The sequence below is a fragment of the Neopelma chrysocephalum genome, unplaced genomic scaffold, assembly GCF_003984885.1.
Source record: "Neopelma chrysocephalum unplaced genomic scaffold, ASM398488v2 Primary Assembly neopelma1_147, whole genome shotgun sequence".
Taxonomy (NCBI): domain Eukaryota; kingdom Metazoa; phylum Chordata; class Aves; order Passeriformes; family Pipridae; genus Neopelma; species Neopelma chrysocephalum.
In genome coordinates, this window is record NW_020897809.1 from 11,497,151 (window position 1) to 11,520,186 (window position 23,036).

The 23,036-nt window shown below is 41.7% G+C and overlaps 1 protein-coding gene across 30 annotated transcripts in view; it reads right to left on the reverse strand.

The window, feature by feature from the left end:
• Positions 1 to 239: 239 nt before the first annotated feature.
• Positions 240 to 23,036, reverse strand: part of MAGI1 (membrane associated guanylate kinase, WW and PDZ domain containing 1) — a 339,060-nt gene continuing 316,263 nt past the window's right edge. For 9 of the 30 annotated variants that reach the window (XM_027701053.1, XM_027701037.1, XM_027701052.1 and 6 more), the window contains 9 exons: positions 22,901 to 22,992; positions 21,788 to 21,980; positions 18,284 to 18,577; positions 14,878 to 15,081; positions 9,909 to 9,999; positions 9,724 to 9,787; positions 8,565 to 8,711; positions 7,286 to 7,424; positions 240 to 3,640 (listed from right to left, as the gene is read on the reverse strand). In XM_027701053.1, coding sequence (XP_027556854.1) covers positions 2,940 to 3,640; positions 7,286 to 7,424; positions 8,565 to 8,711; positions 9,724 to 9,787; positions 9,909 to 9,999; positions 14,878 to 15,081; positions 18,284 to 18,577; positions 21,788 to 21,980; positions 22,901 to 22,992 — 1,925 coding nt within the window. In that variant the 3' untranslated portion in view covers positions 240 to 2,939. The other 21 variants (XM_027701061.1, XM_027701063.1, XM_027701062.1 and 18 more) reach the window with 12 other exon arrangements.

The following is a 23,036-nucleotide window of genomic DNA, read 5'->3' on the forward strand; positions in this document are numbered from 1 at the left end:
AAAAGATCCAAACCTAAAATACCCAAACACTTTCTTGGCGATATTTTCTCACTGAAAATATCCAAACGCTATGACCCATCCATACCCCTCAGGACTGAGGCTGCACCAGACAAATCCCTTTGAGAATGCTGTGACTGGAAATACAAACCATTCCCTGGTGATTCTCTTCAGTTGCCTGGGCTCCCATCAGGTTGGCTGAAGTATCAGGAAAACAGATGAGTGGAGCCTGATCAACTACGCAAGATTTAGAAGTTATTTTTAAAATCTATGTAAAATTAACAGGTTTTCAACCTTAAAAGTCTTTCTACATTTTAAGAACTAAGAGATGGGAGAGACAGAGTCTTGGTGGTGTGTATTTATATGCATGTATGTGTATGTAAATAAAACCACACACATATAAACACACACACACACATACATATATATGGTACTAAGTTTCAACAACAGCAACTGAGTAGTTGCTCCTTGTCTTGATTTTACATGGTCACACATGCCGATGTGCTAAGAAGAATCAATGATATTAACCTCAGACATAGTTAAAAGCCCTGCCTCTCCTGAAACTTTAGTTTCTGACTATTTTGGGGAAGGAAACTTTATACTGGAAAACCGGGAACCTTTGCTTTAAGGCCTGTCAAATGATTAATACATATTTAATAGATGATTAATACATTTTTAATGGATGGCCTTTGGCAACTGTGACCTACAGTTTACTAATTTAGAAAGGGATGAGCAAGTAGAATTAAGGTGTAGTTCCTCCTTTATCACTACACTCGCATGCATGCTTTGTATGGAAAACTTTATTTGATAATAAAAATAGCATTCACAGACTTTCTCCTTCTTTGTTGCTACATCATATACATAGTGTCTGTTCCAAGGAAAGAAGCTCGTACTGGGTAAGTCCACATCTACTCATACTAGTGTTATGTATAAACCCAATTAAGTCAAATAAAGCTATGAACAATGTAGTATTTATATATGCATAGTGTTTTATAAAAAAGATTGGCCCACATACTGCTTTTCATCAACACAGAAAGAGCATTATGTCTATAGCACGTTGCAAGAAATGATGACTGGAGAATATAGACTGCATACAAGTGCTTAATAATACATAAGCAGGCCCACCATGAAGGAAGAAATGATATTCAAACCAACAAAAGCTTTAGAATTACTTACACAGTCTCCCCTTTTAAAACCGCTTTACATACCTGATTCAGTTTACATTAAAATATATTCCCTGAATCAATTTGTTCCATTTTCAGAAATATAAACACTTAATCACATTCCTCACAGCTAAATTTTGTCATAAATCCTCTTTTATACAAGAAAAAGGCAACAGTTTTGTTTTTTTTTCCAACAGGCTCTATTAATTACAATTTAAACTGTACACACAATGATCGGCCATCTTCTTTCTTGGTTTTGTTTTTACAGTACCATGGCAACAACAGTGATAGACTTGCAATGGTTTTGTGTTCATATGGAGGATGTGAGTCAGTATACATGTACACACCAATGCACTGTAAAAAGCAGCAGTTTACTTTAGTGGTCCAACAGTAACGGCAAACATTTTGGCTCAGCTAGGCAGTAATCCATTACATCTTATACCAATGCTACAGCAGACTTACCACACAACTTGCAAATTTAAAAATACAACTTAGAAACTTGCAGGTTTCCCTTTTGCTGCTGTTCTTAGACTCAAATTTACAGCATACAACCAGTACAGATAGGCTTCTACAACCAGGTTGTCCCACTGATTGCCTCTTTTTGCCTGTGTTTTAACTTTGATTTTTTCTTTTTTCTTTTTTTTTTTTCTTTTCAGCAAGTGCACTCCTTTTGTCTCAGTAAGGATGAACCAGTAAAACAAAAAAAACCCCTAAATACAGAGTGATAAGAAGAGAGAGCTTTTGGAATTTGGCAAAATTAAGAAAAGCCCACTGGTTTTTGCCTGAGCAGAAGGAATACACCTACTCCCAGAGGGAGGACTGAGCTCCCACCGCATTGTGCCTTGTCCCAGAATCCCGATCCCTTCCCTTGCTTCCAAGCAGACACACAATACCATGCATGCTGGGGTTGCTGTCCATATACAGCTAGAAGATGAGCAGGGCTGCAGCGGCTGCCTTAATGACATATCGTTACGTGTTGCTGAGGCTAATGAGAGATCAACAGTCTATATCAGCGTGTGACACAGGCATGGTGGTGACCAGTCCTTCTGCCTCTGTGCATTCTGTCAAGGGGGCCTGAAAGTATAAACTGTTCATGGAACAAACTAGAAATTCCTCATCGTAAATCATCTTGTGCTGTGTGGGTTTGCATTTATTTTTTTTTTATTATTTATTATTATTATAAATATCCTTCATTGAAACAGTAGTCTCTTCAAACAGTTCTTGCAATTTTAGGAACATTTGTCTCTTTCTGTTTTAATTCCTTCAGCAGGAGCGCTCCATTCCTACTGAGATGAACAATTTTCTTCCTTCCCCACCCCCAACCCTTAAAAAATTTTCTACATACAGTGTAGCAGTGAGTCACTAGAGAACAGTCTGGATCAAATTATTCAAACTTGGTCATAAAATCCTTTGCCTATATTATATTACCGGCTACCCCCACTTACTGTAATGGGGAGGGGGGAAAGTAGCCCAATAAAGGAATTCATTTTTAAGAAATCTACAAAGAATGTAGAAACAAAATTTTATAATCCTTTAGGACCAACATTTGGCAAGTAATTAAAAAAAAAAGAATACACTGAAAAATACTTTCTTTAATATTATACATCAGGCACAACACTTTTTTTTTTTTTGTTATAAGATTTCATCTGCATAAAAGGTTTGTAGGATCAGCAGGTGCCGGATGTCTCCTCGTCTGCGAAAGCCAGATGGTCTCAGCTCCCGCACTCTCTCCTCTGCTCCCATGGTGTGGGGAAGGCGACAGGGACCCCGGGGAGCCCCTCAGATGCTGAGGTCGGTGCTGCACTCCTTGTAGGGCCGCCTGCGCTGCTCGGGTGGGTGCCTGCGGCTCGGCTCGTGCTTCCAGCTGGGCTCTTCCCTCTCCCGGTGGCCGAGTCGTTCCTCCCTGAGCCGTCTGTCGGGCGACCTTTCCCTCCGCCGGTCAGAGGACTTGGCCCGCCGGTCGAGGGAGTTCTCTCTTCTCCGCTCGGGTGACCTCCTCGGCTCCGTGAGTCTCTCCAGCGACCGCCGCCGGCGGCCGGGCGACCGCTCTCTGCGCCTCTCAGGGGAGAGGTCCCTCCTCCTCTCATGTCGCTCCCGCCTCTCCAAAGTGTTGTCGGCACTCCTTGTCCCTTCCCTCCGCTTTTCGGGAGACCTCCTCTTCTGCCCGTTCACCACTGCCCTCTCCGGCTGCCTCTCGTGCCTCCTCTCCGGCGACCTCTCCGTCCTCCTGCCTGGCACGTGGTCGTTGGTTTTAGAAGTCCCATTCCAAGTGTGGTGTTCATTGGGATGTCTGCTAAACTCTCTGCTGCCTTTTAGGTCTCTAACGTAAGTCCGCTTGTCCCCATGTTGTGATGATTTGTGAAGGTCTGGTGGATAACTGGACTCCGATGATGGGTGCTGCCGTCGGTCGGATGGCACGGGTTTCATTTCCGATACATTTTGTGAACCTGTGGCGGGACTGTTCCTGTCACTGCTGGGGTCTGAAAGAAAATAACAGCAAAGCGTTTGGTACCGATGCCTTCCCCGGCGGCCGTGACACCACTTAGCACTCTTCAGACTTCATTAGTGACAAAAACAAACAACTGTTAAAGCAGTCAGCGAAGGCTAACCCAAGCTTTTGTTAATTTAACTGTGAACAAGGAGAGTTACAGGTTAGTACTGGTGCTGCTCTGATCGTTAGCCATGTTTTGGTCCGAGCTGATATCATCTTTATGCTCTTCTGGGCATGGGGCATTTTACATTTTCCCCAAGCCCAATTCATAATGTTTCAGTTAGACTACTTTCTTTCCAGTGGAAAAAAAAATAAAATATTATAGTTTGGGTTGTTGGCTGGTTTTTTAAATAGTTTCCAATAAAGAGGGCCTTTAGGAAACAACTTGTGCCTTTCAAGTCATTACAAAGAACTGCCTTCCAGGTGTGGGAGGCTGTGGTTCAAATAGCAGAAAATGTACAGAAAATAGAATTGATTCTTAAGTTTTCACCTTGTAAAATAACACTTTGAAGGTGTGAGAATTAGACTGTAATAATACAATTTCCATTTCATTTAAGACATCACTTAATCTCACTTAGTTCTACCATGTTACAAAAAATCCTAGGGTAGATTTTGGTTTTGCCACAATGATTCAAACAACAATGACAGAAGTTATGATTTTTTCATATCAAAGCAATGGAAAGATATTGTAACATGTACGATGGCTTTGATTCAAATCTAATCTCCAGTTCATTATTTTTTATGTAGTATTTGAGGTAAAATAGAGCTGAGCTACTTCTGCAAGAAAAACTGCAAAGCAGAAGTACAAAAACAACCCTCAAACTAAACCCCAGCCCTGCGCTGCAGCTAAGCTACAATTACTGCTGTAATTTGTAACGGATGTTTATGAATGATTCATTACAAACACGAAAAACATTGAAGTAGCTGCGCTGCCTTAATGCAAGTGCTGCTTTTATTTGCTTAACTTTTTTCTTTTTAGAAGTAACTCCTGCACGGCAGCTCGGCTGCCTTTAGCTGCTTCCTGCTGCTCGCACCCAGACACCCACCTCGAGGTGGACTGTCCTGATGTACACGACTGAACACCCTCACAAACACTTTTGGGGACGGATTTTTTTTCCCCCCTCTTTTTCTCCTTTTTGTCTTCCCTCCCTCAGGACAAACTCTCTACACGCTCATTCCTCCTGCCATCAGGCCAAGCATCTCCCATTTGATGGCATTTCCATTCCTGAGCTTGGGAGGGTCGGTGTGTGTATGTGTGTGAATTTTGTGATTTCCAGGTGAACCCTCTGTTGCGACCCACGTGTGGGTAATTTTGCTCATTAGGATTTTCAGGCAGCAGCTGGGGACCACACTGCTTTTCCTTGGCTGTAAGCACGTGGCTTGCAGCAACCTGGCTAATCACACAAGGTACAAGCGAGGCTTAAACGTGTCCTGTGGTGTGTGTACTTACAATTCAGGGGACGCAGGGTGTTCGGGATGAATTGCTGTACATATAAAATATAGCGAAGCGGAAAGCAATGTGAGGGAATTAGGCCACAGCACAAAAACACCTAATATTGATTTTAGCTACAAACCGTAGTTTGATTATGGCCCATAAGGTAGAAGCAAGACTCCCCGAGCTTGTCATTTCTCATACATGCAGCGATATTAGGAGGTATCATCGCTGAGGAAGGAAGAGCCCAGCACCAAGAAAAGTGAGAGAAAGAGAAAGAGAAAAGTAGAAAATTTAGATTCCCTATAACAAAGATGAAAGAAAGAAAAATCTTCATATTTTATCTTAGAATAAAGAAAGTTTATTTTTCCAGTCAGATTGTCTAGGCTTCACCCAAATATAAGGCTGCAAAGACAGCAGTTGTTATTATTGTGACATAAAGAGACATCTAAGAGGTGATTCAATAACCCAGACAACGAGAGCATCCATTCTAAAAGACAGCTGGAACAGTGACACAGAATGTCATAGAAAAAACATTAACAATCAAACAACAACGAAAAATAAAGTCCACCAGAGACCACAACATTAAAAATAAGTACAAAACTCATTACAAAAATATACAGCCTCATAGAGAAGCACGTTCCAATTGAGTCAGAAAAATATTGGAACTTAACATTATTAGAGGAACCATTTGCGACTGCAGCGAACAGAACAAAGAGAGGAAGGAGTCCCAAATGTTACAAGGATATTCTTTACAGTAGTGCAACCCCTGTAGATTAAATCCTTGCTTGGAGAACAAACTTTTAGTGGTTAGCATTAGCCAAAAGAAAATTGGTGGTGGATTTCCATCCTCAGTGCAACAGACATATGCTTTGAGAAGTGAAGCACTTAATTTACAGGGTATTTATGCAGTCTAGCATATGATACAGTACTGTACATCCAAAGGAGCATAGGAAAAGACAAAAGTAGAAAGAACATTACAGAATTTCAGTGCCATCATTGAACTTTCTGGTGTGCTATTTATATTACAGAAGTGTAAACCCACAACTTCCCTTCCATATCGTTAAACACTTCAATTGTTTGTTGGTTATACTCTGAATTGGTCATTTTAAGTTAAGTAATGAGCAGACTGAGCAGAAACCCTCAAACATGGTACAGTAAATGAAAAGAAAATCTAGTTCATAAATTGTGCAGAAGGGTTTTGTTTCTGGTGTTAGGACATGGAGAGAATGATAAACACAGAACTTACTGACACAGAAATAACCCAAACAAGGGGAGGAAAGTATAAAGGGCATCCCTTCAATCATCAGTTTCTATAGAAACCTCAAAGACCTTTGGTTGGGAGTAGCCCTCCATCGAGGGCACAATATTTGACAATTATCTCAAATAAATAAGACATAATTATAATATTAAATAGTGTGCTAAGTTAAGCCACCCAGCAATCCAACCTCCAGGGGAAGAAAAGGAAATCTAATGCAATTCTTAGTAAGAAACAAGGACTGACTGTTTCCCCCAAGACACACACGAGAGCACCTTTTCATAACCTCCTCACCTTTTCAGACCTTACAAATTAACTAGTTGAAACCAGCAGACAGTTTAAGGGGGGAGAAAAGGGCTCAGGAGGCCAAATCAATATATTTTTGCAGTAAAGCTTTTTTTTTTCCTTCTTTTTCTTAAATAACTTTATAAATATTTACATAAATATTAAGGAAAGGCAAAAATCTCATAAGCCATCTCGGCATTCATGTCTATGGATACAGACAGGAACTAAGAGAAAAACCTAACCGAAAAAAAATCACTGCTTCAGAATAGTAACTTGGGATCCCAGTTTTTGCATTGATTAGAAGTAGAGACCTATTTGAAACAACAATTCAGCCGCTGAGAAACAGTTTGGCACAGTTCAATGACATTCCTTGTTTGGCTGGACAAGACAATAAGGTTTTTTGTTTTGTTTTCCTCTCTGATCACCAAAAAATACTGCTATGATGATCTTGCCTTACACTGTGCCCCAAGTCCATGGAAGCAAGCAAAGGATGAAATGTGTAGAAAATTCAGCACAAGCGAGGCAATTATATGTTGCAAAGGTTGGTAAGACACTGGTGAGAAAGGAAAATAAAAAAGAATTCCCGCTTCAGATCTTGAGACAAATCATTCATGGAGTGATGCCAGGGAAGAAAGGAATGTTTTCATAGTTTGACCCACCATATTCTGGGACTGAGCCATCTCCACGTTTCAGAAACAGGCGGACCTTGCGGCCACCATTTTTAATCAGTTCGATGGCCCGAGCGTGCTTCATGTTCTTGGTGGTTTCTCCATTGATCTCTAAGATTTCATCACCGATCTGTCAAGGTAATAAAAGAGTCTAAGATTAGAAGCAAGCCCCCACAAGGGTCCCCTCCAGCACATCACAAGACAATGGCCACAGCAAAGGTGGGACAACTATGCACCAGATGAAGCTAAATAAGCCCAACTCCTTCCAGTGACAGTCCACAAAAAACAGTGTGCAGGGGCCTGGGAGACATGAAAGTGATGGGGAAAACTTGAGGTATCAAAATATTTCATTCCTGTTTTGCAAAACCACATTGCAAAACCGTATTGCTCAATAGTAAGAGCAGTGTTAGAATTGTTGCTATTCTACTTAGTCTTGATTATTTGTAAAGTCTTCAAAATGGTTGTTTGTTTCACAGTCTAGTACAACTGGGATGTTCACAGAGCTTTTTCAGGTCTGTTTCTCACTTGGATATTGATACTACTATGAACCAGCAAAGCTGCTTTTGTAAATATAATCATTTATCAGGAAAGAAAAAAGGGCTTAGAAGAGGTTGTCAAAGCATTGACTTCCACAGGGCAGCACTGATTTTTCATCATATTTTCATCAGAAAATTTTTGGACCCATAGACCTACCCCCAGCAAAAGAATTTTGCAAATGCCCTTCACATGACATATGTTGAGAAGAAAAAGATGTATGCAGGAAAGTTATAATGCATTCTCTAACAGAGGAGCAAGGAGTACATAAAACGTGCCAATTTAATTTTTTAGTAGGCCTTTTGTCACATATGTCCTTGCTATAATATTTGTAATTTAGCTGACATGTGAAGTTAACAGTTAATGCTAATCAAAAACCACATTGCAATTTTGTAACCCGTGGGCCATATACATGCTCTGTCCCTCCTCTACCCAGTAGCAGACAAAGACTGTGGCTATTACATTTTCACTGCTCCATGTATCCCTGCTAGGCTTTAAAAGACAGATTATGTATTAGAATCTGGAAAGCAGGATTGGAAGAAGGGGGTGAAGTCTTCCAGTGTACACACACTGCGACAGACTGCATACAAAGAGTGACAGATGCCAATGACAGAAGTAAATAGGAACCACTTTCAGTTAACATTTAATTTCCCTTTTAGCTGGCACAGCAGAAGGGAGAGGTAGGGAAGTCAGCTAATTCCAAAGAAATGTGGTATTAAAATCAGTTTGTGCATACCCTCATTTTCCCACATCTCTCAGCTGGACCATCCTCAGCGAGCCGCAACACGTACAGATCCATGTTATACTCCCGGCCACCTCGCAGGCTGAAGCCAAAACCTTTGGCTCCTCTTTCCAGCTCAACAGTGTAGAAGTCTTGGTCCTGCTGGAGAGAAGAAAACAAACGCCCAATTGAACAGGAAGTCAAATACTGCTCTACTCCCAGTTTGAAATTATTCAACAACAAACATTATTATTTTTGTTACTGATAATTAAAAATAGAAAATCAGTTGAATTTTCACACACAGACTAGGATTTGCTTCTTCGTCAGACTCCACTCTGCAATTTGGAAAATTGGTGGTGGCTTGTGAAGGGCTTTTGGAATGAATGGGCTTGGCCACGTCCCATGGTGCATTTTTGGGCACTTTTATTACACAACACCTCCTGTGCCCAGGGCAGAAAGGCCTTTTTCTGCAGGGTGTTTAGAATTCTACCAACTGCATGGAAGGTGAGGACAACCTCACTTCAGTGAGTTTTCAGTGAAATGTCTAATGGAACCTGGGCTGAGTGTGTGCTGGCTTTTCCTTTTTGTTACCACATCATCTATTCCTTTGCAAGAAGCTCAGAAGCCTGGGCATTGTTTTCCACAAATGTTATTATGGGGATGTTTTGAAGCCCCTAATAGAAGAGTTTACTTCTGGGATGGCCAGTGGCAAGGAAAGTTAACAGTGAGATAGATAATCTCTCTAATAAGATGCCATCTGCGTGAGCTGGAACACTCCAGCCATCGCCCCTTATTAAGTTTTCCTCTTTTTTGTCCTCTGAATTTATCATTTGCACACAACAATACTTTCTGGAGAGGCCCCTCACAATATACAATTCAATAAACAAACACATAAATTATTACTGCCCTAAAAATGTCAGCTTTTTTCCTTTATTTTTTCTTCCTCAAAGTCTTGATGAGAATGTGTTGGAAATATTTCTCAGCTGAAACAACAGCAACACATATTAAGAAACTAATCAGCAAATTCCTCTTTTTTTTTTTTGAGCAAACAGACTGTGGGAGAACAGCTTCTCAGTAGGAATTTTCAAGGGAAATATTTGAACACAGCCAGCCCTCAAGCAGATTGGAAACAACAGTCTGTGGTAAACAAAACAATTAGAGAGGTGCTCCTTACCTGTGCTGCTTGGGGTGGTTTGAAATCAAACTGGGATTCCTGCTTTGGTTTGGTGTTGTTCCTGCTGTAATGAATGAGAGAAAGAGGGAGAGAAGAAAAATACAGCTCATGGGATGTGAAGGTGATCAAGGAGTAACCAAAGAGAGAGCATGTCAACATGCCCTCCTCAAGGAAAACAATCTGACCTGGTCTCCTGTGGTATTTGCTGAGGAGTATGTGTGGTTGTGATTGTAGCAATTTTTTCTGCATTGGTCAATAAAGTAGCATTGGAGGATTCTGCAAAATAGATTTTGTTTTTCATTATGAGGGAAGACCATTGGCTATTCACTGAAAGAAAAGGAAGTTATGCAAAGGCATTTCACTGGAAATCATCATTATGTTGTTTCTAAACAACTTCAGATGGGCTCAAATTTCTCAATTCCCCAAATTAACAGAGTAATTATGTATATGAAACTGTACATTCATTTGAGAAATGAAAAAAAATTAAAATAAAAAAATTAGGAAATCTGGATTGGAAACCCCTCTGACCCTTAGACACACTCAGAATGAAGACTGACTTATAGAGGAAGAGTTGAACCATGTTTTCTCTGTTATCTAATGACATGAATTCCAATCATTAAAGTCTCTAAATATGGTAGGTTGGCTAGATGAATTTTACAGTAGCTATAACTATTCCAGAGATTATAAGCCTATCAGTCCCCTCCTCCATCAGAAACTGCAATCTTCAGTAGAATTGAGATGTGGTTTTTATCTAATACCTCGCAAGGTGATACTGAATGTGGCTAAAACCCAAACTTACTGAAATCTGCCTTTGAAATACAACCCACTACTGCCTGAGCACTGAAAGTTGCACACAGGGATGTGGAACTACCTGTAGCAAATGCATCAGCAGCTCTGGGTACCACTTACAAAAGGATGTACGGAGAGAATACAGAGAGCAGGAGTAACTCCTAAACTCAATTTCTCCCACAGTAAAAGGCTCTCAGCTCAACATCAGTCTGTGCAAATGCTATATTTCTCTATGCACAGCAGGAGGTGCTTCAAGGAGAGGTCCTCTCTCCTGCTTCCCACAACTGGGATGGGAGTTGCTGTAGACACAACTGAAAAGTGGTTACCTAGGCACCCCTCGTCCCTCACAGATTGGCAGGGTAAAATGTTCCCCCTGTCATTCTGGAGCTGTATCACAGACTTCAGTAACACCAGAGTTAACCCCAAACTCATTCAAAATTCTGCCTAAAATTAAGGACACATCAATGCCAACAGCCAAATATTAGCAACACACTTTTGGAGGAAAGACCTGGAACTCTTGTATATTCAACTCAACACATTTTCCAGAACTACATATTGTATCAATCCTGAACTGAAATTAGTACTGAAGAGTTTCCAATGCTGAGTAGCTCCAGGAGTCAGCAGTCCTGAAAACACCCTTTCCCTCCCATAGGAGTTTGAATTCAGAGGAAGCCTTGGTGGTAGGTACAGGCTTAACCACACAAATGTTGAACAGCTGGTTGCATATGGAGAATGATGGACACAGTCCACAGAAACACCCACTCATCAGGCACAGCATTCCTAGCTAAAGCCACTGCAGTGACAGACCCTTGCTCCTTTGAGGAACAGCTCTGCACACAGGAGACCCCCACTTTGTGCCTATACCCTTTGTAACCAAGAGAGAACCACAGGTGACAAGTAACCACAAAATACTGACCATGATCCACTTTTCAAGATCAAAATCTAAACTGAATGCACAATCACTGGGACAACAGTGACAAAAACTGGATGGAAACATCTGGCTCTCCAACATAAAATTACAAGGTCTTCTACTCTGCCCTGGTTTGCCTCTTAAGCTCCAGGCATCTGGTAATTCATTGTACTGACTATGGAGAAATCTGCCACTATTAAACAGAGTCCAGCTCTAATAAAAAACTGCAGCAATGGAAGGGGTTTTGCCTGAATTAAGGAGAGGTGGTGGTCATGGGCTTACTTGGTCCTTGGAGCTTAATTTACTTCATGGATTTATTCTAATTATGGAGAAATCTAGATAACGGGAAGGTTTTTCCTTTCTATAGCTACTTGCATGTCAAGGGAAACTCAGGAAAGGGGAAAGAGAAAAAGAACCACTTAAACAGATGGGTGCAACAAGAACACAGCTCCTTTGCCTGCAGTACTGTGCCCAAGTTAACATGCCCAAAACCCTCAGCATATGGAGCTGTAACATCTTCCAGACCAGAGCTGGCTTGTGTACAGTAGTTCAGGCAGCAAGAGAGGCTCCTGGTTCTGCCTGCACCTCTCAGGTTAGGCATGAGCAAAACATACCCTTGTGATGCTGTGCCACTGACAGCTGGCTTGTGTGAGGAAGAGGCATCCCTACGGGTGGTTACACTGTTGAATTTTAAGAAATAATTCTGTTTATTTTGTAAAGATGCCTTGATGTTAAAATCTGACTCAAACAGAAGAAGGCCCCAAAACACAGTTATGTGTTCTGTATTCATCCAGAACAAAAGCCTCTGGAATCATCCACAAATATTTGGAGATCAGATGAAGATGGGCTTCAAAGAGAATGCAAGATTCCTACCCTTTAGTAGGTCACACTAATAATACCAAGCAGAGCAACAACACATCTTTGGTACAGATGTATCTTCACACCACTGTACTGCATCTATCTTAAGCCCACCCTATCCCATGAGTCAGGAGTTGTGCAGAATTTTGCTAGTTTTTTAGACACTGATGCAGGATGCATTCCAACCACCATGCAAAACCGGAGCAGAACACAGCAAAAATGATCTTTAGTGCAATTACAACTGCATGTTCTAAAATCTACATATGCCATTGATTCCTTGCCCTGCTCTGCCCTAAAACAATCACCAATTAAATGCCTAATCTAAGCTTGTTCTTTCCCATTCTGCATCCTTGCATCAGCTGGAAGCGTGTTAAAGCATCATAATTTCATGGCAAATGTAATCCTGCAGTGGTCTGTAGCAATTAATTTGTGCAAAACTTATTCCAAAGCAAAAATTCTTGGTGTTTTTAATAATGTTAGAAGAGATTAGCAGTGTGAGTTTATTGTGAGTCTTGTGATGTGCCTTAGTTTCATGTTTATCTGACAAGTGGCTTCTGATTTATGCTCCCCCCTCCTTGAAGCACACAGACCATTTATATTTGCCAAAAAAAGCACTCAAAAGTCAACACAAAGAAAACAACAAATCAAGAAAAACACACAAAGACATCAAAAAGAAAACAACACTGAGACCAATTTTTTGTATCTCATGGGGGTTTAGAGCAAATCTCTCAGCAATTTTCAGAGTGTTGGGTCTTACTGGCTTTCGGAAATTAAATGCAGGTAATACTATGCAAAGTTGGCAATCTGACTTGGAATTTCAAAGTGACAGTAAATAAAAAGACTTGAAGTTTGCATTGCTATGAGAGTAGAGTTGACTCCTTCCCTAGGGAACACCTTTCCACCTTCTCTAGGAACATGTGATGTCAGTCCCAGGTAAGTGTTTTCCTAACCTAAGCAATTTACATGATATCTGGGACACGTAATTGCATGAACAAGACTGGCTGAGCATTCATATCAGGAAGCTATGTTCTTCTTATAAAATTTTTAAACCATTCAGAAGTTGCTTATTTCTCAGGTGGCTTTGCCTTTAAAACAAACAAGCTCTTCATTTATTTAAAAATTCACCTTCCTCGATTTTTATGAGATACTAAAATACAGGTAATGAACAATTCTTCTCTCAGTTTATCTCCCAAAACAGGCATGCGCAGGCCAGCTCTGATGTTAGCCTGATTCACAGCCGTTTTATTATTCATGAACACCTAATTTGCTGCAAGCAGCAGAGGATCATATACCATTTGACCTGGTACCTACTAGACAGTAGGAAAATAAAGCCTTTGTGCAAAACATATCATCCTAAACAGAAACAATTTACAACCAGATCATTTCTCATCCCAGTCTATTTTTATCCTATAACAAAACACAGCATAATCATGCTCTGTGGGGTAACCAAATCCATGTTTCAGATCAGAAAGTTTAAGAGTTAGCAACTACCCAGTGCTTCTCACTGGAAATCACATCATCAAACGCCTTCATTCTTTTTTCAGGTACTAGGTTCATTTCAGCTATACTTCCTCTGGGTTTCTTTCAAATTTAATCACTCTTTCTCCACATTTAAATGCAAATAATGTCCTGTACCACTCTAAGGAATGCTTGTTAGCACTGTATCTGAGTCATCAAATCTTATACTCATGGATTTAACTTAAAAGGAGAGCAACGTTAAAAGGTTTCTGCCTAACGAGCTCTCACCATGAACCCATCCATGGCAGAGCAGGACAATAAATAAATACTCAGAATTTAGAACCACAGCAATTTTAGTTCTGCTGCAGATATTTTACAAGGTTTCTGCTCTGTTCCTATTCGGGGGTCAAGTTAGGCATCTATGTAATGAAACTGATACATAACACAGATCCTTATTTTTATTAAATACTTCAGTGACCTGAAACCAGTACCAAGTGTCTGCTTATTATTAGGGATCCTGCACATTCCCTCTGATCTGAAACAGTGAGATCCTATCTAGGGTAACTCTTACAGTGTTACTCTGCAGGCTCACAGCAGCTCCAGAGCCACCACCATTTAAACAGTCATTTAAAAATGCATTGAGCTCGCTCCCAAAGCAACTTACTGAGAATAAAAAACAAATCTCCTTTTCAAACAGCTTAAAACATGTCAAAGTGTTTATCCCTTTCTGTTATCTCTTTAGTCTACAGCCTGCTTGTGTCTATATAAAGCTTCAGGAATCCCACATGCTAGCAAGCGATTCCCAAATATTCTAAAGCTGCATTATTAACCTAAGGATCAAATCAAAATGTACCAAGTCACGTATCAAATTCGTGGCAGATCATTTTAAGGAGATACATAGAATGGAATATTATTTTTTTAATGTCGAATCAGCACCTCCCTGTTTAAAACCATCTATTTCCATAAAAAGGAACAAAAAATAAAGCTATGAAAGGCTCACAACCTCCCTCACTGCTACCTCCCAAAGTGGGAGTGGGAATCGAGTCCTCCATGACTTTGCGGCTCCAACTGACACAAAAAAGCCCAGGAACAAAACCAACAAGAGGGTCAGATAAGACAGCAGGAAACGTATACTTTACCATCTCCTGGAATGATGCGCAGGGTGACGGTGTTTCCCGCTTCCTTAATGAGGTTGACGATGTCTGAATGCGACTTGTTGGTGATGGAGCACCCATTGACGGCCAAGATCCGGTCGCCTACTTTCAGCTTCCCACAGCGGTCGGCAGGACTCCCTTCAATTATCCGACCTATTTTGTGAGGCATGGCCACACATGCATTTCCCGCTTTTGTATTGGTTTGGGGGTTGTTTTTTGTTTTTTTGGTTTTGGTTTGGTTTTTAATTGTTTACATACGTGGGAATATGGTGAAGGGGAAAAGGAGAAAAAGGGTTGAAAAGGGAAAGAGAAGGTTAAGGGTTAATTAATTAATGCATCAAGCAAAAGTTATTATAGGATAGCTTTGCTGCCAGTGTTCAAAACATTGGCAATCAACTAGTATGAGTGCACAAAGCTTTACTCTTTCCACAAAAAGGTGTTTTGTTAATCACTCAAAACTCCCCCCCACCTGGACTTCTGTTAATAAATTGTGAGATTTTTATTGAGATTTTTATTGACTACAACTGCACTTAGCAGCCCCATCATAACCCAAATCTGATTTTATTTTTGAAGAAAAGGATTGAAACTGTTTGTTTGTAGAAAACTCAGCCTTCCTTCTCCAAGATTACATCGGTGTCAGCCTCTCTGGTCCTTCACTAAACCAACTGCTGTTCAAGGTTCTGCCAATGTTTTGTTCTTTCTCAGTTTAGAAAGATAAAATCGTTCTAGGCCTAGGAGGGAGTGCGGCTCCCTTTCTACCACACAGACCCACTCTATCAGCGCTGCACGGGGAAGCAACATGAAACGTTTTTCTTCCATTGTGAATAAAGGTACTACCAGGGAAGGCACAGGACCACTACAGATGGGCCAAGACTGACAAAGGTAACCTGTTTGGTGCAGGCATTCACCTCAGCCTCTGTTAACCCTTCCGCTTTTATGACCTTATTTGGCGCCAGGGTGGGAACACGTAAGGAATAAAGACCTCCTCATTTAAATACCTCTAAAACCACACATAAAACCATTGAGATGTCTGACACGCAGAGCAAGAGCACTTTAGGATGAATGTGTTTTGGAGACAAAACTCTCCTCCTGTTCCACTGTTTGTTCCAAAAACACAGGGTCGTCCATAACATGCAGAATTGGGACAAAGAGGATACACAACATCACTGAGATGAATCCATTGGGCTTTTGTACGGCTCCTTTATGTGGGCAAGAGGCCCTCAGGCACACAGCATGTGATTGAAACCATGAGGTACAGAGCAGTCACCTCATACTTTGCATCCACAATACATTCACCCTCAAGATGCACTTTCCCATCTCTGCTATAGTCTTTACTTGATTAGTAGTTTTAGAGATATACACTGCTGCACACATGACAAAACTAGAAAGACTATAAAGAAGAAAAGGCCAAGACATGGACATGTGAGGTTGGGAGATGCGATGAAAACTGGCAGAAAGCATTAATATTAGTAGCAAACATCAGGGAGATTTCTTTTTTCTTCTTTTACTATGATGTTAGAAAGTTTCTCTTTCTGGTAATACAAAGCCCCATCCAGTTTAAAGGCTGTTTTGAGGGTATGACTCTATCCAATCCACTGAACACAGATGACAGAGCCCACACCAAAGTGACCAAGGTGGGTTTTAGAACCAGTTTGGCCCATCTCTAAATACTACATATGAAAGAAAAAAACCACAAAGCAGGTCCAGGGCAAGCACCAGACAGCAGAGGGAACACATCTCATGCGGAGTATTAGGAAAAAGCTGAATATACTTGAAAAAAATTAAAAGAAAAACAGTCACAGATCAACAGATCTCCATGAGGAGCCCCTGCACAGAAAACTTCCAGTTAGTGAGTATCTTGGGCTAAAGCAAACACAACTCTTTACAACCTCAGGTCAAGGCTTCTCTGCAGAAAAGAGTTAGAGCGTAGTCTTCATACAGTAAAACTTATTTACACACGTTTGCAAATACATTCAGAAGATAAAAGCACTCCCTGTGGTTTAGACTGAGTTCAGTTTAATCTGTATTATACTACCCCATTATGTTCTGGCACCTAAACTCCTATTTTCAAGAGCAGTTTCCAGCAGCAAGGACAGTGTGAAGCAGCCTGGTGCCTGAGAACTGACAGAACTCGATGCACTGGCTTTCTACTAGATATTTCCCCCTTGAAATCTCTCCTGTCATAATGGCTCACAGCAGTGTTAGAAATGGCCTGTTCTACATCAATACCAGCAAAGGAGGTGATGCTCCCTTGATGTAAGTAAGGGCGTTACTGATGGGCAAGAAATCTCCAAAAAAAAGCCTAGGATAAAGAGGGAAAGGCCACTTCTTGCACCTGCATGCCCCAGGAACCCTCAAGCTGTACAGAGAGCCTCCAATACATTTTGTCTGCAAACCACAACCCTGCTGTGAGAGGCAGTGTGAAGGCGGCCAAGGCACGTGCTCTGCCTTTCCTCTCCCCCTCCATCCCTAACATCTGCCACAGATTAATGGAGAGGGAATACCTTTTTCCACTACAAAGTCCAAGTGGATGCTGCCTCTGGCTGGCCCTTTTGGAGGAGATGGAAAGGGAAGAAAATAGCATCTCTGACTGCTTTCCTCCTTGCAATGACACTCCTGCTCAAGAACAGGCAGTTCTGGGCATACTTGCAAAACCAGCTTACACACATCTCCCTTGCAGCAACACCTGGAAATGGTGTCTGCCTGGCAAAAAGACTGTCTTCAAACAGAAACCACAACCACCCTCTATTAGGGCAGGACATTATGTGTGACATCGCATATACTTCATTTCACCCTACTCTGAAGAAATGGATTTGGGAAGAGGCGAAATGGGTCAAAAAAACACCCTGTTTATTTAACAGTATAAAATGCAGTATTCTGCATTTTATGTATTACCAGCAAGCACTATTAATTAAAACTTTCCATCTATCAGCAGGTTCACTCCATAATGAGGATCAGAATAACCCTGATTGCCAAAGAGAAGTTAATCAGTTTAAGCATTACTGCTTTTAAATCAACTGGCTCGATTCCACCATCAGAAGACATATTTCATTCCACCTGCTCCATTTCTGCACTAGCAAACAGCATCACTGGGAGGATCCCCAGCAGCTCTTCTGAGAGCAAACCCAGAAAGCAACCATCAGCAACTGCCATTGGTGGCAATTTTTGCTGTTCAGGTTGGGATTTCTCATTTTGCTTCTCTCGACTCAGTGCTGAACAAAACCCAGGAGGCAAACACCTACCAAGCCTTTGCCTCCGATTAAGCTATTAATTACATAAATTGGGGCACGCTCACGACTTTTAATTAAACAGATCCCCACTCGCCTCCTCGTGCTGCAGTGCTCAAACCTGCGTCTCATTTGAGGCGCATTTAAAAAACTCCACGACTCACCGAACGTCGTCCCTGCCTCGGGCCGGCTCACGGACGAGACGATGACGAAGCCGAACCCCTCGTTCTCGCCGCGGCGGATTTCCACATCGTAGGGCTGGACCACGGTGCTGACAACGCCACTGCCCCCGCCACCACCGCTGCCGATGCCACTGGTGCTGCCGCTGCCCGAGCTGACGGTGTTGAGGGAGTTCTGGCTGCCCTGCGGCGTTCGCTTCTCCTCCGTCAGCGAGGCCGGCTGGTTGCTGCTGTGGTGGGAAGAGGCCGGGGATGGGACTTCATTCTCTGCCTTGGGAACTGGGGAGGAGGGGAAAAAAGATTGTTTGAGCAGGCTGTGCCATTTAGTGCTTGAAAAGAGATCTCTGCTGAGAAAAAGGCAGGAGAAAATCACCTGCTTTAGTCTAAAGATCATGGCCATAATGACCGAGGGCTCTGTATCCTTTTGGATGTCACCACCAATAGCTCCGTTCAGTGATGGCACCGACCACACATGCTCACCCTCTTCTGTGTATGGTCACGCAGCCAAAGCCTTTCACTGCCAAACTGCAGCAGCAGTATGGTTAAACCAGTGGAGTGCTGCATGCTTGGTGGTATTTTAAACCTAGAGTACATTAGCTGAAAGGTGTCTCCTTGAGCTATCACATCCCCACTTCAGTTATATACGTACAACTGTATATACGTGCACAAGCCATGAGGAGAGACAGTAATATCACACATCCATCACAACACCTGTGTATTTTTAAACTCAGTGTTATCAGTTAGGTAGCACTGATTGCCTTTGATTAATGCGATCTTAAGTAATAACAATCCCCCACACTGGCAAAACAACCTGTGAAGCAAACTATTCTGGGCAGAAGAACCAGCAACTATCAGCAACTGGCACAGACAGGGAAACCATTAAACATTGTTAACATTAACATTAAACAAGTGTTTAACAGCAACTGAAATTGGAAGGGGTATTAGTTTAAAGTCTAATCAGCTACCACAAGGCTTGAAGAAGTCTCGAAAAAATTGCTTAGTCCAAACTCTGCTTGAGTGAGGGCCAACTATACTTAGTGTCAGTCCTGACAGATGTTTGTCTAATCAGCTGTTAAATATCTCCCCAGGCAATCTATTGGTTGCAATATTGGACTTAAATCTTCCCTGTTGCAACATAAGGCTATTATTTCTAGTGCTATCTAACAGGCATATGGAGAACATATTATTCCCTTCCTCTTTGCAGCAGCCTCTTATAGTCTTGAGGAGTACAATACCTCCTCCCCCTTCTCTGCTTTAAGCTAAAGAATCCAAATTTGTTCAGTATTTCCTTGCAGACCATGTTTTCTAGAGCTCTCCTTATTCTCCCTGGTCCTCTGGACTCCCTCCAGTTGGGCTCTCTCCAACTCAAACATGTCTTTCTTGAAGTGCTGGACCATATTGCGCTAAGCCATCATCTGCTGGGAAATCAGGAGAGTTCCCCCCTGCCTACGTCCCAGCAGAGTGTTTTCCTTCACCTGAGCCAACCTCGGCGTAAAGCTCATGGCCCACAATAGCTTCCACTTCGTGTTGCTCAGCCTGTTCTCTGCAGCCCATTTGTACAGCTGAGAGCAGCATATTGCACTTGTCCCTGCTGAATGGTTGCCTCCACTAATCAGGTCACTTCTCCAATTTGGTGAATCAAAATTAAGTTGAAGATCTTAAAAGCAACAGAAAAAAAGCAAACAAAATCTAATCCTCTAAAATCATGGTCCAAAGAAAAACGACTTCAAAATATCCTTGGATAGAAGTGCTGTCTGCACTTAAAGTATGTACTAAATATATAGTATTCTACATATTAAGAATACAGGCGCATAAAATTCCCCCTACATGAATCTCAAGACAGAGAGTACTCATTTAGGTGAACAATCTTTTTTCTACTGGCATACGGATGACAGGAGGAACAAGGGACCAAAATTCAGGAACAGCCTTCTCTACAAAATTATACCAGAATTTAAAAGCCTGCAAATATAAGGTGAAAGAAGGGATTCTGAATAATTTATCCTAGAGTAAGTGTCCACATTTGAAATGATTCAGAAATAGCTCGGTCTGGAGTAACATGCTTCTGAATGAAATATCAAGAGAGATCTCATGCATCTAAATCTTTCATGGTAATTTCCAGCCTGGAGGCTGTAAAACTGAATAGAAAATCTATGCACAAAAACAATACCAAAATTCAGCTGCCCTTCCCCTTCCTCCCAAAGCTCTTCTCCTAAAGCTTCTCTCACATTGGCAGCCCTTGGTCAGGAATTAAAGAGAGGCTGTCAGAGGAGAGACATTACCTGGTGTTTAATCCACAAAGTGAAGGAGGAAAGAAATGAGAAATGAGCATTTAATATTGTGCAGAAGAAGCTCAGTCCTGGATAAGAACAGAGCTATTTTAGAGGTACTTTTCTAGTCCTAACTTCCACTGAGGGCCTCATTTCCAAACTGAATGTTATTTTGATGCTCTTTAAGATCAAAGTACAGCATTGTCTATTTATCCGATGATGCCTAAACTTGAAAGGCTACACAATATCCTTTCTTTCTGAATAAGTGAGCTAAACGAAATGCCACAATTGAGCTCCCTAAAGGGATTTACACAGAAAGAGGCAGCACCCCAAAGTTACTCTCCAATATTAAGCATGAGGTCACATGTCATTTTAGAAAGCTCGTACTCATGTCTTCCATTTTCTTTGCTATCAGGACATTTTTCAGTCACTCATCTGGGTGCCACCAGGCAGCATCACTTCTCTCTGCATCTCTGTCTTTCTGCCAGTTTCTTTTTTGTCCATTTAGACCCTACACTTGTGCAGTGTGTGCACAATGCCCAGCATAACTCAGCACACAGAAACCTCTCTAGACCTGAGCAATCTGGTCTAGTGGAAAGTGCCCATGGCAGAAGGTTTGGAACTGGATGATCTTTAAGGTCCTTTCCAACCCAAAGCATTCTATGACTCTATGATAACAAACATGCACGCCCTGCACCACCAGAACCAATAATGTTTACAGTTTTCCATCCTGCAGTTGGTTGACTACATGTTGAAGTTTCCCCTGAGCCTGGGACAGCAGACACCACACACCACTGCCTTCACCTCCTGTGAACTCTTCAGCTTTTTTCCCCTCAGTTCCAGTTTAAGGGTGACTATCAGGCAGTACATTTATTTCAGGAAGTAAACAGAAAACACAGGCAGTCAGCCACAGTGTTGTCGCTGTATAAGTAGAACTGAAAACGATATACTGTAACCAAACAGTTCCTCATTTTATCCAAAACCTTCACAAAGACCGGGAAATCCAACTGAGATTGAGCGACTCTTGACTGGGGAAAAAAATACTTGAAACTTATTTGATCAAGAACAAAGAAGACTAAAAACAGGCAAAAGAGGAAGAAGAACAACACATCCCCTGAGTTTTCCCAGTACTACAAGAAGCTTTTTTTCCTTTAAACCATTTGCTGAGCAGATGGGAGCCTGGCAAGAAAACCTACCCCTGCAGAGAGACATTGCAGCCTACCTGTGTAAACCACTTTGCGCCTGACGGTCAGATTGACATGACCTTGTTTGGCTGCCTGTTGCATAAGCTGGACGACAAGCTGGTGTGATTTCCCGACAACAGGCGTCCCATCCACACAGATCAGTTCATCACCCGATCTCAGGCGGCCGTCAGCATCAGCAGCACCCAGCGGTACAATGTGACCGATGTAAATCTGATGAATTAGCAGAGGAAGAGAGACAGATGAGAACCAGCCCAACAGCCAGCTGGAAGCAAGGGGCACTCGTAGTTAGACCCAATTTAGTAGGGACATGAAATTGTTGACAAATGTCTGCTGGTCAGGAAAGTTGCTCCTGTGAAAGCAGTTCTATGTGAATGCAGCCACATCATGGAATTGTAATAAATTGACATCTTGTTTCTTTAGGCAGTCCATTCACTCTAATGACAGATAGCCTTGGGAAACTCGTTCAACCAGACAGTGACCAGACAGGAAGACGGTTAAAAGCACTGAGGGTCTTGTCAGGGAAGTTGAGATTGAGTTACTCTTTCAGTTGCCTCTAGGGTTTACAAGCTTGGCACCGCTCGCCTGTCCACCAACTCAGTCTTGGTTTATCTTCAGTGAGTTCTGTGGAGTTACTTTAACTTGAAATGAATTCATGATCTCTCTTCCCATAAATGAGCAAAATAATTTTGGCAGGGAAAAACATGGAAATTCATGCTGCCATTACCTAGCTGTGACCTGTACAGCACGTGAAAGGACGACACCTCCCACAGGCACTGAATTTATGGTAAAGAAGTTGAGTGAATTCGAGAAGAGGATCGAGCAAATAGAAAACCTGGCATTCTAAGATCAAAATACTTGCAAACCTGACCAGGACATCCTTTTCTCAGTATCCAGACAATTTCAGACCTATGTGTTTTTATCTGGTTTACAACAAAAGTAGAAGGAGAAAAAAAATCCCATATCTGTGATGGAGTTCTGGAGTTTTTTTTAAAGTGAGTGTGGGGAGGAGTTGCAGGATACATATAGTCCACTAGTGACTTTAACAGTCATGCTACAGAACAGTTCTGCACATCTATACATGCTACTGCCATGACTCTGAAAGATGTCATGAGTTAAAACATGATACTCACAGGTTCTCCAGGCTCATTTCCACCTAGAATCCTAAATCCAAAACCAGTTTCCTTTCTCCATAGAAAGATATCCTGCTCTTGGTAATCTGGAACTGAAGGGAGAGAAGAAAAACTGTAATTTTTCATCAAAAAACAA